This window comes from Archocentrus centrarchus, chromosome 9 (assembly GCF_007364275.1).
Source record: "Archocentrus centrarchus isolate MPI-CPG fArcCen1 chromosome 9, fArcCen1, whole genome shotgun sequence".
NCBI classification, from domain to species: domain Eukaryota; kingdom Metazoa; phylum Chordata; class Actinopteri; order Cichliformes; family Cichlidae; genus Archocentrus; species Archocentrus centrarchus.
In genome coordinates, this window is record NC_044354.1 from 502,588 (window position 1) to 520,343 (window position 17,756).

General features: G+C 44.6%; 1 protein-coding gene across 1 annotated transcript; it reads right to left on the reverse strand.

Annotated features, from left to right (window-relative positions):
* Positions 1-11,441: 11,441 nt before the first annotated feature.
* Positions 11,442-13,629, reverse strand: LOC115785917 (zinc-binding protein A33-like). Its single transcript, XM_030737853.1, has one exon. It carries the CDS (start codon positions 13,546-13,548, stop codon positions 12,136-12,138), a length of 1,413 nt encoding a protein of 470 aa, XP_030593713.1. The 5' UTR covers positions 13,549-13,629; the 3' UTR covers positions 11,442-12,135.
* Positions 13,630-17,756: the final 4,127 nt, after the last annotated feature.

Here is a 17,756-nt window from a genome sequence, read left to right on the forward strand (position 1 = left end):
ATGGCACTCCACCCTTTTCCGGCTGAGGACCATGGCCTCAGACTTAGAGGTGCTGATTCTCATGCCAGCCGCTTCACACTCGGCTGTGAACCGTTCCACTGCGAGCTGGAGGCCCCCCCCTGATGAAGCCAACAGAACCGCATCATCAGCCCTATACAATCCCGTTTTTTAAAAGCAATTTTTTTTGCGGTTGATACAGTTCTTAATTTCTTTACTGATGTAAGGTTTGTTATTGGGATAAACTTTAACCACCTTTTGAGGAACCACACGATCAACACAGAACTTTAGATAGTCTGTTATTGTTTCCACTTAAGAATTAATTTCCAATTTGTGAAAAATGTCCCAATTTGTGCATAAAAAAGAACCTTTTAGAGACTCAATAGTGTCCTCCGACCACACAGACACTGTCTTGAGCTGTGGTTTGCTCCTTTTAAGCACAGTTTTGTATATAGGGATTAAATGCACTGTGTTGTGGTCAGAATTAGAAAGAGGTGGTTTTGGTTTAGCACAGTATGCGTTCTTTATGTTTCCATAGCATTGTCTAAAACCCTACTGTCATGGGTGGAGCAGTTGACATATTGTTCATATCCAGGGAGAGATATCTCCAATTTGCAGTTGTTGAAATCCCCCATTATGACAACTGGAGCTCCAGGTGAGCTCCAGTTGTTGCTGGACACAGTCTGCAATATGAGCTGCAGCCTGTGCAGCGTTACCGCCCGGAGGAACGTAAACTCCACAAATTGAAATGCTGTCAAACTCTCTCGGAAGATAATGAGGTCTCAAAGAGAGACACAGCAGCTCAACATCTGAGTTGCATACGATTTCCCTTGCAGAGTAGTTACTACACCATGATCCACTGATGTACACACAAGTGCCTCCTCCTCGGCTTTTTCCAGAGTTTATATTACGGTCTGCCCTGACAACTGAGAACCCATCCAGCTTGAAAACAGAGTTCGGTATGTCAGGATTGCCAAGTCTCTGTGATCACCAGGTCTGCAGGCGGTGTAGTTGAAGAAGGGCGAAGAGAAAACAGTCCGTCTCTGGAATAAGTGAGTAGAGACTCACCTTCTGCGTGTGGAAAAGTTTGACACGTATGCAGACGTTTTAAGGTAATGAGCGCCAAAAGCAGTCTGTGAGTGAATAATGGCATAATAGTCCACATACACGCATACACGATCACTCCAGGGGAAAAAAAGCAATAAAAGACGTTGAAACAACGATAAAACAACAGCTGGAGCAGAAGCATACGAGTCCGAGTCGCCAGCAGAGCAGCGCCACCGGAAATGCGAGTGGGTTCGGGGTACAGTTTATCCACAGCGATTACAGCCCGGGAGCCTTCTTGCATGAACTTTTTCCGTATGGGGAACAGGACCTGGCGTCACTCCAGGATCTCTTACAGAAACTGATCATTTACACTGGAGTCCGTTCCTCTCAGCTCCCGGCCACGGCTCTTCACCAGCTCTTTTTCTTTATAATGTTCAAACTTGCCCACGATTGGTCTGGGTCGGGTCACTTACTCCCAGGTGGTGGACTCTATGAAAGATGGTCATGAAAGATGGTGTCATCTTTCATGGTGTATGAAAGATGACACCATGAAGATGGTCTTCATGGTGTCCTCTGGGAGCTTCAGGTGGGTCTGAAAGAAAGATTTCACAGTTAATTCTGGGTCGTCTTCTGCTTTTTCCGGGATGCCCGAAAATATGAGGTTATCCTTCATGCTTCGGGCCTCGAGCTCAATAACGGTATCTTTAATCATTTTATTTTCTTTAGTGAGCCGGTTCATTCCCTCGGTGAGGGATTTCACCGACTCCTTGAGCACAGCATTTTCAGCAGCGAGTGTTTCCACCTGCTGCTGGCTAAACTCTACGGACTCCTGCAAGGCCTGTAACTCCTTGTGGAGGATTTCAACCAGGGCCAGGCGGGCGTTGAAACTATTCGGCTTGCTATTAATGGATATGAATGTCCATCATAGTGCTGGTTTGTGGAGAGGACGCTTCTTTTAGTTGACTGAGCTCCTTTGCTGCTGGAGGGAGTTGGAGTCCTGTCCGGTTTGCCCATGATGATCCACTCAAAACACTCGTCGGTATACACCTGCAAGCCGTCCAGATCCTCTTTGTCGTGCTCCAGAGTGTTAAAGTCAGAGAGAGAGAGAAAAAAAAGTGCCTCGAATTTTTAATTGCCTATGACACTGTCTAACAAGAAGTTGGCGGAAAAAAACTAATCAATGAAGGTTTAGCAGTCAGTGACGGGCCACCATGTTGGATACTGCCCAGATTCTCGTGGGTTCTTACAGCTTACAGCATAGCAGAAATTTTTTTCTAAATATTTCCCAAATTTCCCTTCTGTACCCCCTGAACAGCCCTGGGAAAACATGCTCTCATATAATCCACATCAGAAAGGTCTGATATCAAAGACCTATAATTTTATTTAACTTATTTAAGTATTGATTGAAGTATCAAAATTAAAAACGCATGAGATAAAGAGATGGGAATACAGCTGAGCGAAGAGCTCTTGTGCTCGTCTTAGCCTGATGTACATAGGGATCATTTCTCTAAATCTATGCTTTCTGAGATTTACCCAGATGTTGTGGATATATGTTATAAATGTAAAGGTTCTCCATGTCATCTAAGCCACATGTTCTTTTTATGTCCTAAATTATATCACTTTTGGTCTAGTTACTTCTCAATTATTTCTTCTGTTCTCAAAGTGAATCTGCAGCCTTGTCCACTTGTTGCTATATTTGGTATCCTCAACTCTTCTTTAGTACAAAATTCTGCTCAAAAGGATATTATTGCTTTTACATCTTTATTTGCTTTCTTTATTGTTACACTGGAAGTCACTGTCATCTTTTGCATTGATTTTGTTTATGGGTGTATATGTCTGATGAGATTGTTTTTGCATTCACCTTAGTGAGCTTGTCAGGGCTAACAGCCGCGGGCAAAAAGAGGAGCCAAATGCAAACCAGGACAAGACAGCAGGAGGTAACTGCACAAAGTTTAATTACAACATCAGAAAACAAAGTCAGAATGTCAGGAGGGGAAAATCCCAGAGGAGGTTCAGATAGGGCGTTCATTCACAGGAACCAAGCATGGAGGGAACACACCGGTGGAGAGAGGACACCTCTCTGGATTGAGAGAAGGAAAAGTTAAAATTGGGCAGCAGGAAGTTAGTGTTACACAGACTGTTCCAGGAAGGTGCAGAGGGTCTTACTTATGCCCCGGTCTTGTGAAATCTGTGTAAGGGAATTGAAGTTGCTGTGGAAGCCTTGAGGTTGTCCAGGAGGGCAGGCAGGCAAAAGGTCTGTAAGGCAGGTGGGAATATCCAAAACACTGGCAAATGCAAACAGAGTTGAACTTAGTAGCATAAGTGTGAAACAAACACAGAGGCATGAGCAGAAGCGCAAAATCCATAAGAAGGCCTGGAGTTCCTATCCCACAATCACAGACACTCTGGTAAAGACTGGGGCATCAGGCAGAGCCTTAAATACTGCACTGATGGCCACCAAACAAGAAACAGCTGTGACTGCCCTGACCACCAGTCCCACCCTAGAGGGGCGGAGGAACTCCATGCTGCCTGCCTCCTGCATGGAGGAGGCAGGAGAGCGCCACAGCAACAACAATACTGCATCCTGACAGAACTGAGATGTGTAGGGGGGCTGGTTTTATTTTGTTTTATATAATTTTTAAAATTTAATTTAATTTTTAATTTTTTAAATTATTTTAATTTTTTCCTTTTGTTAAAAAAAAACTGAGAATTTGGAATAGTTCAAGGTCGTGTCTGGTAGATCATAATTTGCAATATATCAGATTCCAATCTACGGCACAGTGTCACAGGTGACACCTAGGAATATTTGATGGCATTCACGTTCCGGGAGGATAACAGATGGGGGAAAATGGAATATTCAATATTCCTATCTGAGGAACAGTATAATAGATGATAATTTGAAATAGTTCAAAGTCACGTGTGGTAGATGAGAATATGGATCATTCCAGATCCTATCTACGGAACAGTTTAACTTATGAGAATCTGGAATATTTCAAATTCGAGTCTGGTAGATATGAATTTGGAAAATTAAAGATAAATCAATGGAAATGTGGGATATTCGAATTCCTATCTATGACACTTCCAGATTCTCACCTATTTGTGTCGGACATTATGAGAAACAATTCTTTTTCTTTTTGTTTGTTTGTTTGTTTTATTTATTTATTTTTTGCCCTCGTATTTTGCTGAATAGTAATGACTCCAACTCATGATAGTCCAGTGCTTTCAGGTAATGTTTAGTTGTAACAACACACAAATAAATAACTTTAACTACTTAGAAAAAAAAAAGAAGCGTCCTCCTGAGAGCAGCTGTGGATCTGACAGTGAGCTCTGGGCTCTGGCTCACTTCAAATCCATCTGGTCACATACAAAGTCCCAAATGATGAGCCAGCATCATCTTAAAGAGCTCATGTGGAGAATGTGGACCAATCATATATATATATATATATATCAGAGGCGATTGCTCTAAGACTGCAAGGGAAGCTCAGCTTCCCCTAAAATGTCAAAAAATAAGTGATCAAACATATACTGTTGTGCGTACATGTCATTGACTAAATATGCCCTCCAATGCGCTCAACTTTTGTTCAGAATCAGCTTCTTATCACTGGTAACGACGCGGCTTTCCTCTCACTCATTCCCGCAGCTTCTCAGTGCTTTAAACAGTGTGGACGCTGAGCGCCCGCAGAGCTCAATAGCGAAGCAAAGAAAGCAGCGAAACGAGACGAGTCATTGGATAAATGCTGGGCTTTGTCCCGCCCATCGGACGCTCAGCGTCTCTGGGGGTCTATGGGGCAGTGGGCTGGCCTCGGCCGGCCCGGACGCTCAGCTTCTGCATGATGATTGGATGATCTGTCTGAGGCTGAATCCCTTTTTGATTGACAGCGAAATGAGCGAATCAACAATCTTTTGGTGTAAACATCCATGGGAGCTTTTGTTTTGAGTTGAACCGAGACTTTCCTAATCCTCTTAGCAGCATTTTCATTGTTAAAAACGACTAGCGAAAAAAACAAACAAACAAAAAAAAAAAAACGACTAGCGACAAATCGAGCTTCTATTTCTGGTGGTTTTTTTGTAGCTCCTTGTGTTTGGAGACTGACTTCTATCGCAGTTTCTGTCCAGCGGGTGCTGCTGTATAAATAAACACACATTTTATGATGTAGGCCGAAATTGAGCTTCTCCTCCTTGAAAGACCAGCATCCACCACTGATATATATATATATATATATATATATATATATATATATATATATATATATATATATATATATATATATATATATATATTATACCCACCCAGTGTGACCTTAATTGACCAACAAAGAGCACAGTAAAAAAGAAGAATGCAGCCTGTTGTTTTTCTGCTAACAGTGTGTCCACAGATGGTTTTAGATGACACTGCAGATCTCCACAGCAACCTTACCAAACAACAACAGTTGGAGAAGGAAGAGGACGACCTTCCTGTAAAGGAGGCAGGAGGGGGGGTGATGTTCTCAGCATCACACAAAGAGCAAGTAAGTCATCATTTCCTTGGAGAAAATTCTGCAGGAGCTGCTCTGTACTTGGTGACATTTAAGCTCTTTTGGCAGAGATGCCACTGAGCTGAGCAGAGTATGCTTGACTATCCTGCCTGATGATGTGAATCTGGAGATGCATCGCACTGTGTTGTGGAGTTTTACAGGGAGCAGGATCCTGATGGTGGAGATTTTTCTGAGCTAGAAGGAGAAATCCTGTAAAATGGCTGCATACATTCCAGCGGAGGAGAGACTGTGAGAACTGACCAAACAGAGGAAGGAGAAGGCTAAAGTACCTCTGATAACTGCACACTGAGGTTCAGGCCCCAGTGCTGACTGCTAACACTGCTCAGAGTCTTGCAGCACCTTCTCATATACACTCAGCCTGCTCCTCCAGCTGTCAACACCACACAGGTAACGGGTAGATTTCCTGCCTCAATTTCCCATAATGCTCTAACTGAATCTGCTATGCCTGTTGTACACATGCAGGATAATCAAGATGACAATCTGCACTTGTAAACCCGTGGGAGAGGCAGGAGGCAGATGAGAGGCAGAGTGGCCTAGCGTGGAGGAAGGAGAGGAGGACTGTCTCAGCCAGCACATCCACTTAGACTCACTCAGGCCACTCGACAGAGGAATAACCTGCCTAGAAGTAATTTTGCATGTTGGGGGTGTGGCCAGACAGGTCACCTCCTGAGAGACTGCCACATGAACCCTTGGGTGGGGCCAGCAATATGTTGGCCATAAGGGGGTCCAAAGAGGCCTGAGGAGGAACAGGAGCTAACTGTCGTATCCTTTAATTCATCAAGTGAGCCTGTCATATCTGTGGAAATGCAGAACATGAACATTCTTTCATGACTGATACAGGGGACACCTACTCATGAGGGAGGAGGACTCCCCTTGTCTTCATCTTCTGTGAAAAACCTTGGCTTCTCTGGAAAGATGCAAGTGATCCATTAACCCAGCCAGTCCAGATGAGGGTGGCAGGTAAAGCTATTGTCTCACAAGTATTGTACTTTGCTGACACCTCAATAAATCCATGGGAAGAGACATCCTGTGTTCTGTAGAGGCAAAATCATGTGTACCACTGATGAACTGTATGCAGACGATGCAACAGACACAGAGACTGTGTCTCAGGTTCAACCGAAAGATGGAAGACTCCGTTCTGAACACACGATGGAAAACGAGAGAGCTCGTTTACAGACTCAAGTGAAAGAGGCTGAGCAGCTGAGGAGCCGAGATTGCCTTACACTTGTTGTTTGATGAGGAACACGAGTCCAAAGACTATCAACTGTGCTATGATGAACTGATAAAAAAACCAAAAAAAAAACATTCTCATCAATAACAATGACATTTACATTGATCCACAGGGCGTGGCTGCTGCTGTCATTCTACCTGATGAACTGAAAACTGGTAACAAGTGCCAAATGTTGAACCTCATGTCATTCTGCAGTTTGCTCGTGGACATGCTCTCATGTACTGCAAAGAGGGTTTAGGAAGACAACTCTTATTTTAGAGGGGATCTAACTACACAATAAATGCATGCACATTTCTAAAAACAGTTTGTTAGGATTTCAATGAAAACGTGTTGAGACTAAAGGATTAGTAGATAAAAATGTGTAAGCCAAATTCAATTATTAGTTGAACATGATTAGTTATTGAAACAGGTTCCATCTCAACTGAGCAAAACAAATGTGGGCAGGGTCAAATTTACCCAGCCTGATACAGTTGAGCTGAAACCTGGGCTCAAATTACCTTATTAGGCAATATCCACTTAAGTCACATGCCACTGAAGATATCAGGCTTAATACTGATGAGCCATTGAAGGCTGGCATGCTACCAGTCTATGTAATACGCCTGTTCTTCCTATATCAAATCCAAATTCAGATAGTCCTGTTTGTTCTATTTTTAGGGGTCTCCATGTTCCTTTTTGGCTGCAAATTAAAACGCAGTTAAAACCATAGTTACCAACAGATCACAGGGTTGAGCAGGTTCTGGTGCAGGCTGTTTATTAGATATCTTAGTTACACACATAGCATAGTCAAAGCAAGACACAGACAGTAGCATATTTAGGACAGAGATACACACACAGAGCGATGGAGGGAAGAAGAGAGAACCTGTTGATCATGGCCCGGCTTCCTGGTCACTCCCTCCGACCGAGGAAAGCACGTGCTGAGATTAAGTATGAGTCCGAATAAAATCAAACTGTCCAAATGATCCATGGTGATGAGCAAGATCTGTTGCAAAAAGTTACTATTACTCAGAAATATACAAACACAAAAGCAAAAGACGAAAAGTAAAAAGCAAAACGTCTTCCCGGGAGGTTGTCCCTTAGTTGTTGCACTAAAAATAGACAGCATGGACACAGACTATCCCTACATCCTCTCCCCCTTTCTTCTTCCTTCTCCTCTTCTAAGCGTGGTATTTATACTCTTCCTCCATCCTTTGTTTTGGGTTTTTGCTTGGTCAGCATCTTTGAAAAACTGGGTCACCTGTTATCCCCCACAGATACTCATCAGAGACTCTCATTAAGTTCCCCTATTATCTAAAAGGGCACAAACATCAACAAGAATTTTTTAATTCATCATCATGACAGTAAGCAAAATCCATCTCAACAATTGTCAAAGTTAACCCTCTCATGGCCACCTTAAAGTGCTCATTATAAAGGATTTACAACCTATACTAGTTAGATGTTGGGAGAATTTGAGGCCAATTTTGCCCAAGGGCGGGTTATTTAGGCAGATTTAGCCCCGAAAACAAATCAAAAAATGGGCAACAGTTCTGGCAGATGCCCTGCCCATGAACCCCATTAGGGTTGTTCAATAAAACTGCTGAGCTTGGCAGAAGTCTTGGGATGAGCAACTCTGGGCCACAGCAGATGGCACGGTACAGGAGGCAGAACCTCCATGAATGAGCTGAGAGTGCCCGCTTAGGTACAGCAGACAGCTATCGAACGGCCACAGAAGCTCCTGCAGCCCCTGAACATGAATAAGAGTCCTCCCACCACTCTGAGACACACAGTATGCATTTTATTTCAGTGTAAAAACCAGATTAGTTGCAAATAATCAGAAGTAGAAATAATACCTTTAAATATCAGCATTGGGGTGATTAAAAATATTCCAACAGTCCTCTAAATGTGTTCTTCTGACACACCTGTGGTTCCTGATCCATAACTTTGCTTTCTAACAGTGCACCTGGTATTAAGTGATATTTGTGCTTAGCTTTTAGTATCCTGTGATAACTGTGACAACTATGCCCTATATGCCCTAACATCTTTAACCAAATTTTAGTGCAAAGATTTGCCAAATAAGACATTTTAGTGGACAGAGGAAGCTAATTGCTCCCTCTCATCCAGAAACTGTGATTAAAGCCAGAAAAACTGCAAATGGTTGGCAAATGTTGACATTTTTGGGAATGGCAGGATTCAGCAGACAGTGGATTTGTGACTATATGTTTAAAACTGCATCTCTGTCGCGTCAATAAGGGCAGCAGGACAAATTAACTCTGATCCTTAGTTGCAGTGGTTGGCAGAAGTTGAGGCGACATCTGCTGCACTGAAGCTGACCTTTCCATCTATATGTGGCTAATAGGTTTTACAGTCTGGTCGGGGAAGTGGCTGGCGGAGTTAGTCGGGTGCAGAGGTGGTCCGGGGGCAGGCAGGCGGAAGCAGGTGAAGCAGGGGACCAGGTGGCTGAGTAGATGGGCTCCAGAGTGGTGGAGGCTGGAATCACCGCTCACAGGTGGGTCGAACAATCTGGCGGCGAGTCGCCTCTCAGCCCCTCCTAAAGATTCCCGACCTTGATGAGCAACAGGAAACAGCTGCCTGCCCCAACGGATCAGCTGGAAGACAAAAAAACTGCCACCAAACACACGGCCGCCCCGACCCATGACATATACTGGCCTAACAACAATATTGAATACATTTCTAGTAGAAAGAAATACAAAAAAACAAAAATTATCTACCTGCATGAAACAGAATTATGTACTGGTCAGGACTCAAGTACAGTACAGCATCTTGCGAGGAATAGCATTTTACATTAACATCAAGCTAGCGGACATTTTCACTTGTGTATTAGATCTATAACGATGTTATTAATTCCCTCAAATGCACCGTATACAACTCATTAACATCTTGATTGCTATAATTACATCTTGCAGTTAGCCAATGATAATAGAAAGGACATAAGATGATGATACACAACATTTTCCCACAGTGTCAACATAAGTGAACCCACCTCGTGCTCTTCTCTCATACACTGGCAACGAGGTCCCTGTGTCCACTACACTTATCACGGCTAACCACCAAGAGATGGCGTTGTTTCACCCGCTATGCATGAACCCGAAATAAAAAGTAATGACAAGTGGAATCCAATAGAATATTAACTCTGTTACACTGGCAGTCCTCTATGTATATGGAGAAGCTGTGTTGCAGTTAATTGGTACTAGAGGTAATAGAAGAGGAAGACTAGAACAGAAGAGGTAATAAAATGTGGAGCTCCACATTCTATTACGTTGGATATTTTTATCACTCTGATATTGGTATTTCACTATATCATTTTTCAGTACCTATATTAATCTGAATTAATGGTCACATTGTATATAATTTGTCACCTATATTGTCACTCATACACTGAAACACTGCATGCTTTAGGTGAGTGGAAAGGACTGAGGCCTGCCCAGCCCAGGGCCTTGTTTTTTCTTTCCACTAGTAGAACTGCACTCATTCATATTTAGAGGCTCACCTTTGTACACAGTGCACTTTTGACACAGTATTGCCAGTGAGAAGGTCAAGTAGGTAGTGCCCCGGTGGGAGGTATTTTCACGTGGGAAAGTTGTTTGTTTTGGCAGCCCCCAGAGAACAAGTCATGGAGCCAGTGCATGAGGATCGAACTAGTACGATACATAGTGGATTGGAAGCATGCCCATTGTTCCTGGTAACAGCAGGGGGAGGTGTGAGTTTAGGCGATAAAAGGCAGAGGCAAAGTTGGGAGAGAGCTCTTTTTTAGCACACTTTTTGCTCTTCCTCTCTCCCCTGTGCAGCGGCTCCAAGGCTCTCACTCCTGGGAGGGCTTTTGCTTTCTTGGACTCTGTTTACCTCTGGACCTCTTCTTTCACCCCATTTTACTCACTTTTTTTCACTCATTACTTTCTTCCACTCCAAAAGGATCATGGAGACCCTTGAAATTATGTTACCAACAATTACCTCACTCACACCTACTATTTATATTTTTAGTTCAATCTACTTATTTTAGGCTCAGTTTATGTCCAAGCTATATAAATATTATTGCTATTATGTTGTTTTTACTTATTTTATTTAATTCTCTTTTGCCCCTTATTCTCCTAAACATTTTAAACTTTATTTCAAGTTTTTCAATTTCCAATTTTTGAATTTATTTTTCCACATTCTTTTAAGTTTTTAATTTAATTTGAATTGATTTCTCTCTAATTAATGCTACTTTTTATTATTATTTTTAATCAATCCAGCTATTCTATCAGGGGTTCATCAAACTTAAATGGGTTACTCTTTTATTCACATTTTCCCTTTTTGGTCTCTAAATTAACACTTCTAACCCCTCCAGATTATCTAATTTTAGATTTTTTACACGCTGCGATATTAACTTTAAACCTCAATGATTAATTTTCCTAATTTAAACTTATTACTCCCAATTTTATGCAAACTTTCATTCACCAATTGCGCAGACAACCTCTGCTTTCACACACACACACACACACACACACACACACACACACACACACACACACACACACACACACACACACACACACACACACACACACACACACAGAGACAGAAAAGGATGCGGAAACAGGAAGAGAAAACGAGAGGACCGGAAAAAGAAGAGCAAAAAAGGGAAAAAGACCCCGAGACAAAGAGCGAGCCAACATTTATACCTTTAAAGATGGTAACTGCACATTTGCCTTTGACCTCCCCTAATTTGCATAAAGTCTCAACCCATAAAACTTGAACCCCAACCAATCGTCTGTTGGCTCTGTTCCACCCACTAGTCAATCACATGCTTAAGGCATACACGTCATTTGGGTATCTCTTGGTTTATGATAGTCCTGGCAAATGTCACAATGTTGAACCTTTCTACAATAAAACTCTGTTAAAACACCTCTCAATTCCATCCCCACTTAGCCAGCTCTTATCTCTCCATTAAGTCATGTTTCACAAACACAGGTGGTTCTGCAAACCTTCTCTTTTTGAGCCCACCTGTCATAAAACCCCCTAAAATACAACATGAAGTGACAAAAGTCATGTGAAACAGAGATGTTCCCACATTCCACCAGGACCCCAGACCTGTGTGAGTAATAGATCTTACAGGCCCTACATTTACCCCAATAACCTTAACACACTAATATGCTTCAGTACATTATATAGAAATGGTGACAGTAAAAGTGATTAAAAAAAATTCCCAACACAACAAATGTCAAATAATTTGATGAAGGACCAAAATTCTCATTCATTCTTTAAGCAGTAGTTCTACATTTTTGCTCCTCTGAATAATTAACTGGAATTCCTGGAAGAAAAACAATAATCAGCACACAGATTATTAAAAAATCAGCTCAAAGGTTTCAGTGAATGACAGATTTTGATATCACAGATTTTGGCGTCTCCTGATTTTCCAAGACCAAAATATGGGAAGAGTTTCTCAGTGAAAGTGTGTCTGTGAGTGTAGATGGGAGTCATGTCTTCAGGGTTGTAGAAGGACACCTCCCCCCTGTCATAGTCCAGCTGGACTCTGATCCTCTGGAGACTCTTCTTCACTCTCACATGCTGACCAACAATATTAATGTATTCTCCATTGTTATGCACTAAACACCAGAATCCAGTTTCTGGAGAAACAGATGATTCATTCATGTCGACTGACTCTTTAACTAAACCCACATTCCAGCGAGGATGGTCTCCCACCTCCACCTCCCAGCTGTGTTTCCCTGAGCTGAAGCCCTCAGAGCCAAAAACATGGGCATACTTAGTGTTTCTCTCTGGATTGTCAGGAAGCTGCTGCTTTGTGTCTTCATGTCTCACACTGGTCAGATCATCAGACAGACAGAGACAGGGGTTTGCAGTGTTTGGGTCCAGAATGACAGGACTGAAGTGGAGCTTCTCCTTAATCTTCTCCCACACTCTGAAGGACAGGTTGCCCAGGTGTTTGGCCACATCTATCAGAGCTCCTGAGAGCAGCTGTGGATCTGGCAGTGAGCTCTGGGCTCTGCTCTGAGTGGCTTTATAACTGCTGAGGAATGGCACGCTGTGTTTCTGCAGCTCTTCTTCAACAGCAGAGATGCTGTCTGACAGAGAGGAGATCTGCTCCTCAATCATCTTCATCTCTCTGCTGATAGTCCTCCCCTTCTGCTCCTCTTCCTCCCTCAGAGCTGCCAGTCTGGACTCCTCTTCCTCTCTCAGGAACTGGTGGAGCTTGTTGAACTCTGCTCTGATCTGCCTCTCTGTGGACAACAGCTGCTTCTTGGAGTGTTCAGTCACTTCATTGTAGGTTTGCTCCACTTGTTTGTATTTGTTCCTCTTGTCCTGCAGAGACTTTAAGGCAGATTTCAGCTGCTCCTTCAGGTCACTGACTGCTTCTTCTACAGGAACCACTTTGTGACCATGATGGAGAGAAAACTCACACACAGGACACACAGCTCTATCTTCATCCACACAGAACCAGTAAGGAACTTCTGGATGTTTCTCACACACCACCTCCTCCCTCTGCTTCTCTTCAGGTGAGCTATCACTCTGCCTCTTAGCAAAGGAGTCAGCAAGTTCTTTGAGAGAGAGATTTATGGATGGTTCATCCTTTGAGGATCTTCTTTTACAAATGGGACAGTTTTTGTTTTTAGCTTGTTCCCAGAATTTCTGCAGGCAGCTTGAACAGAAGCTGTGGCTGCAGCTCAGAGACACAGGATCTCTGAAAGTCTCTGAGCACACATGGCAGCTCAGGAAGTTTTCAATAATTACAAGTTTCTCAGCCATTTCCAACGATTTCCAGATGATTTATTGGTAAGACTCACCAAAATAAAGTCCTTTTTATCCAACAAATCTGTGTTCATCCGCACAGATCCCAGCCTTTAATGCGTCTGTGAAGTACATACGTTAAGTTTCATTTCCTCTGTTATGGGTGGAGCTGATAGTAATGAACCTGCCATTTGAATCTGTCCCCACTAGATGGAGCTGTTTGTTACAGGCAGCAGATTGTGCAGGATGTAGGAGGAAGGAGATTCAGTCTCTCTGAGCCTCAAATAAATGTTTACAGCATTTGGGACAGAATGAGATTTTAATATCTCATATATTAAACAACCACGAAGGAGCCTAATCATGTGATGTGTTAAGAGGCTTTTTCTATAGAGTGCATCTTTAAATTTACTTCATGTTTTCTTTGCTTCAGATGAGAATGACTCTTATATATAACTATATTTGTAAAAGTAATCACCATGATGAATCACAGCTGTCACCATGTGTCTGACCATCACTGAGGCAGGAGTTTAAATCTCAGCACTCTGACTTTTTCTGCTCTTTTGCTGCCTGCTTCACTTTGTCACACAGTTTCTATTTAAGTCATTTATTTATTTATTCAGCAAGTGTGGCATTTATCAGGCCTGCGTGCGGTAGTGGAAATTAACTCAGCTTTCCAAAAAACTTGGTTAATCAATTCATGATTTAACAAAGGGAGACAATTACTTTTCAACTTAGGGCCATGTAGGTTTGGATATCTTTTTTTCCTTTAATAAATGAAATCATTAAAATCTGGATTTTTAATATTAAAGTTTGTTTGATGATCTGAAACATTTAAGTGAGACAAATATGCAAAAGACTAAGAAATCAAAGGAAGCAAAACCTTTTTCACAGCTCTGCATGAAGTGAGTTTACTGAAACACTCATGAAGAAACAGGAAGTAAATGTTGCTGTTCAGTCTCTAAATATAACACCTACAGGTCAAACATGTTTATGCTGTTACTGAGAAATTTATGTTGTATTAAAAACAGTCTGAGAACAAGATCCTGCTTTTATGGATAAAAATGTAGAGGTAAAAAGATAAAGTGTTAGTTTCCTTATTTACTGTCAAATTAAACATCAAAACCAAAAGAAGCAAAGATTTTGGCCTTTCTCCATATATAGGATTATGTATCAAAACCTTTTTTTCTGTTTGAAACTGTGGACTGACGCACTGCCACAGTATTCACTCGTCTGCCTTCACACACATATGAACCTCCATCCATCCATTTTCTTCCGCTTATCCGGGGCCGGGTCGCGGGGGCAGAAGCCTAAGCAGAGAAGCCCAGGCTTCCCTCTCCCCAGCCACCTCCTCCAGCTCATCCGGAGGGACCCCAAGGCGTTCCCAGGCCAGCCGAGATACATAATCTCTCCAGCGTGTCCTGGGTCTACCACGGGGCCTCTTCCCGGTGGGACATGCCCGGAACACCTCACCCAGGAGGCGGCCAGGAGGCATCCTAATCAGATGCCCGAGCCACCTCAACTGGCTCCTTTCGATGTGGAGGAGCAGCGGCTCTACTCTGAGCCCCTCCCGGATGGCCGCACTCCTCACCTTATCTCTAAGGGAGAGACCAGCCACCCTTCGAAGGAAACTCATTTCTGCCGCTTGTATTCGCGATCTTATTCTTTCGGTCACTACCCAAAGCTCGTGACCATAGGTGAGGGTAGGAACGTAGATCGACCGGTAAATCGAGAGCTTCGCTTTTACGCTAAGCTCCCTCTTCACCTCGACGGACCGGTGCAGCGTCCGCATCACTGCAGAAGCAGCCCCGATCCGCCTGTCGATCTCCCGTTCCCTTCTCCCATCACTCGTGAACAAGACCCCGAGATACTTAAACTCCTCCACTTGAGGCAAGAACTCGTTCCTGAGCCGGAGAGGATACTCCACCCTTTTCCGGCTGAGGACCATGGCCTCAGACTTAGAGGTGCTGATTCTCATGCCAGCCGCTTCACACTCGGCTGCGAACCGTTCCACTGCGAGCTGGAGGCCCCCCCCGATGAAGCCAACAGAACCGCATCATCTGCAAAAAGCAGAGATGAGACTCTGAGGCCACCAAGGAAGAAGCCTTCCGCCACCTGGCTACGCCTAGAAATTCTGTCCATAAAAATTATGAACAGAATCGGTGACAAAGGGCAGCCCTGACGGAGTCCAACACCCACAGGAAACGAATCCGACTTATTACCGGCTATACGGACCAAGCTCTCACTGTGGTTGTACAAGGACTGAATGGCCCGCAACAATGGGCCAGACACCCCATACTCCCGCAGAACCTCCCAAAGGACACCCCGAGGGACACGGTCGAATGCCTTCTCCAAGTCCACAAAGCACATGTAGACTGGTTGGGCAAACTCCCACGCACACTCGAATATCCTTGAGAGGATAAAGAGCTGGTCCAGCGTTCCATGACCAGGACGAAAACCGCATTGTTCCTCCTGAATCCGAGGTTCGACTAACGGACGCACCCTCCTTTCCAGCACCCTGGCATAGACCTTACCGGGGAGGCTGAGTAGTGTGATCCCCCGAAAGTTGGAGCACACCCTCCGGTCTCCCTTCTTAAAGATGGGGACCACCACCCCGGTCTGCCAATCCAATGGCACTGCCCCAGATCTCCACGCGATGTTGCAGAGGCATGTCAACCAAGACAGCCCTACAACATCCAGAGCCTTCAGGAACTCAGGGCGAATCTCGTCCACCCCAGGGGCTCTGCCACCAAGGAGTTGTTTAACTACCTCAGTGACCTCACCCCCAGTGATGGTCAAGTCATCCCCCTCATCCCCAGACTCTGCTTCCACTACAGAAGGCGTGTCAGTGGGATTCAGAAGGTCTTCGAAGTATTCCTTCCACCGTCCGACGATAGCCTCAGTTGAAGTCAGCAGCACCCCCCCCCCGCACTATAAACAGTGTGAGTGAAGCACTGCTTTCCCCTCCTGAGTCGCCTGACGGTTTGCCAGAATCGCTGACTTTCGGACGGCATCGAAGCGATTCTGTAGTGGGAGTTTGCCCAACCAGTCTACATGTGCTTTGTGGACTTGGAGAAGGCATTCGACCGTGTCCCTCGGGGTGTCCTTTGGGAGGTTCTGCGGGAGTATGGGGTGTCTGGCCCATTGTTGCGGGCCATTCAGTCCTTGTACAACCACAGTGAGAGCTTGGTCCGTATAGCCGGTAATAAGTCGGATTTGTTTCCTGTGGGTGTTGGACTCCGTCAGGGCTGCCCTTTGTCACCGATTCTGTTCATAATTTTTATGGACAGAATTTCTAGGCGTAGCCAGGTGGCGGAAGGCTTCTTCCTTGGTGGCCTCAGAGTCTCATCTCTGCTTTTTGCAGATGATGCGGTTCTGTTGGCTTCATCAGGGGGGGGCCTCCAGCTCGCAGTGGAACGGTTCGCAGCCGAGTGTGAAGCGGCTGGCATGAGAATCAGCACCTCTAAGTCTGAGGCCATGGTCCTCAGCCGGAAAAGGGTGGAGTATCCTCTCCGGCTCAGGAACGAGTTCTTGCCTCAAGTGGAGGAGTTTAAGTATCTCGGGGTCTTGTTCACGAGTGATGGGAGAAGGGAACGGGAGATCGACAGGCGGATCGGGGCTGCTTCTGCAGTGATGCGGACGCTGCACCGGTCCGTCGTGGTGAAGAGGGAGCTTAGCGTAAAAGCGAAGCTCTCGATTTACCGGTCGATCTACGTTCCTACCCTCACCTATGGTCACGAGCTTTGGGTAGTGACCGAAAGAATAAGATCGCGAATACAAGCGGCAGAAATGAGTTTCCTTCGAAGGGTGGCTGGCCTCTCCCTTAGAGATAAGGTGAGGAGTGCGGCCATCCGGGAGGGGCTCAGAGTAGAGCCGCTGCTCCTCCACATCGAAAGGAGCCAGTTGAGGTGGCTCGGGCATCTGATTAGGATGCCTCCTGGCCGCCTCCTGGGTGAGGTGTTCCGGGCATGTCCCACCGGGAAGAGGCCCCGTGGTAGACCCAGGACACGCTGGAGAGATTATGTATCTCGGCTGGCCTGGGAACGCCTTGGGGTCCCTCCGGATGAGCTGGAGGAGGTGGCTGGGGAGAGGGAAGCCTGGGCTTCTCTGCTTAGGCTTCTGCCCCCGCGACCCGGCCCCGGATAAGCGGAAGAAAATGGTTGGATGGATGGATGGCTTCGATGCCGTCCGAAAGTCTTTTTCCATAGCCTCACCGAACTCCTCCCACA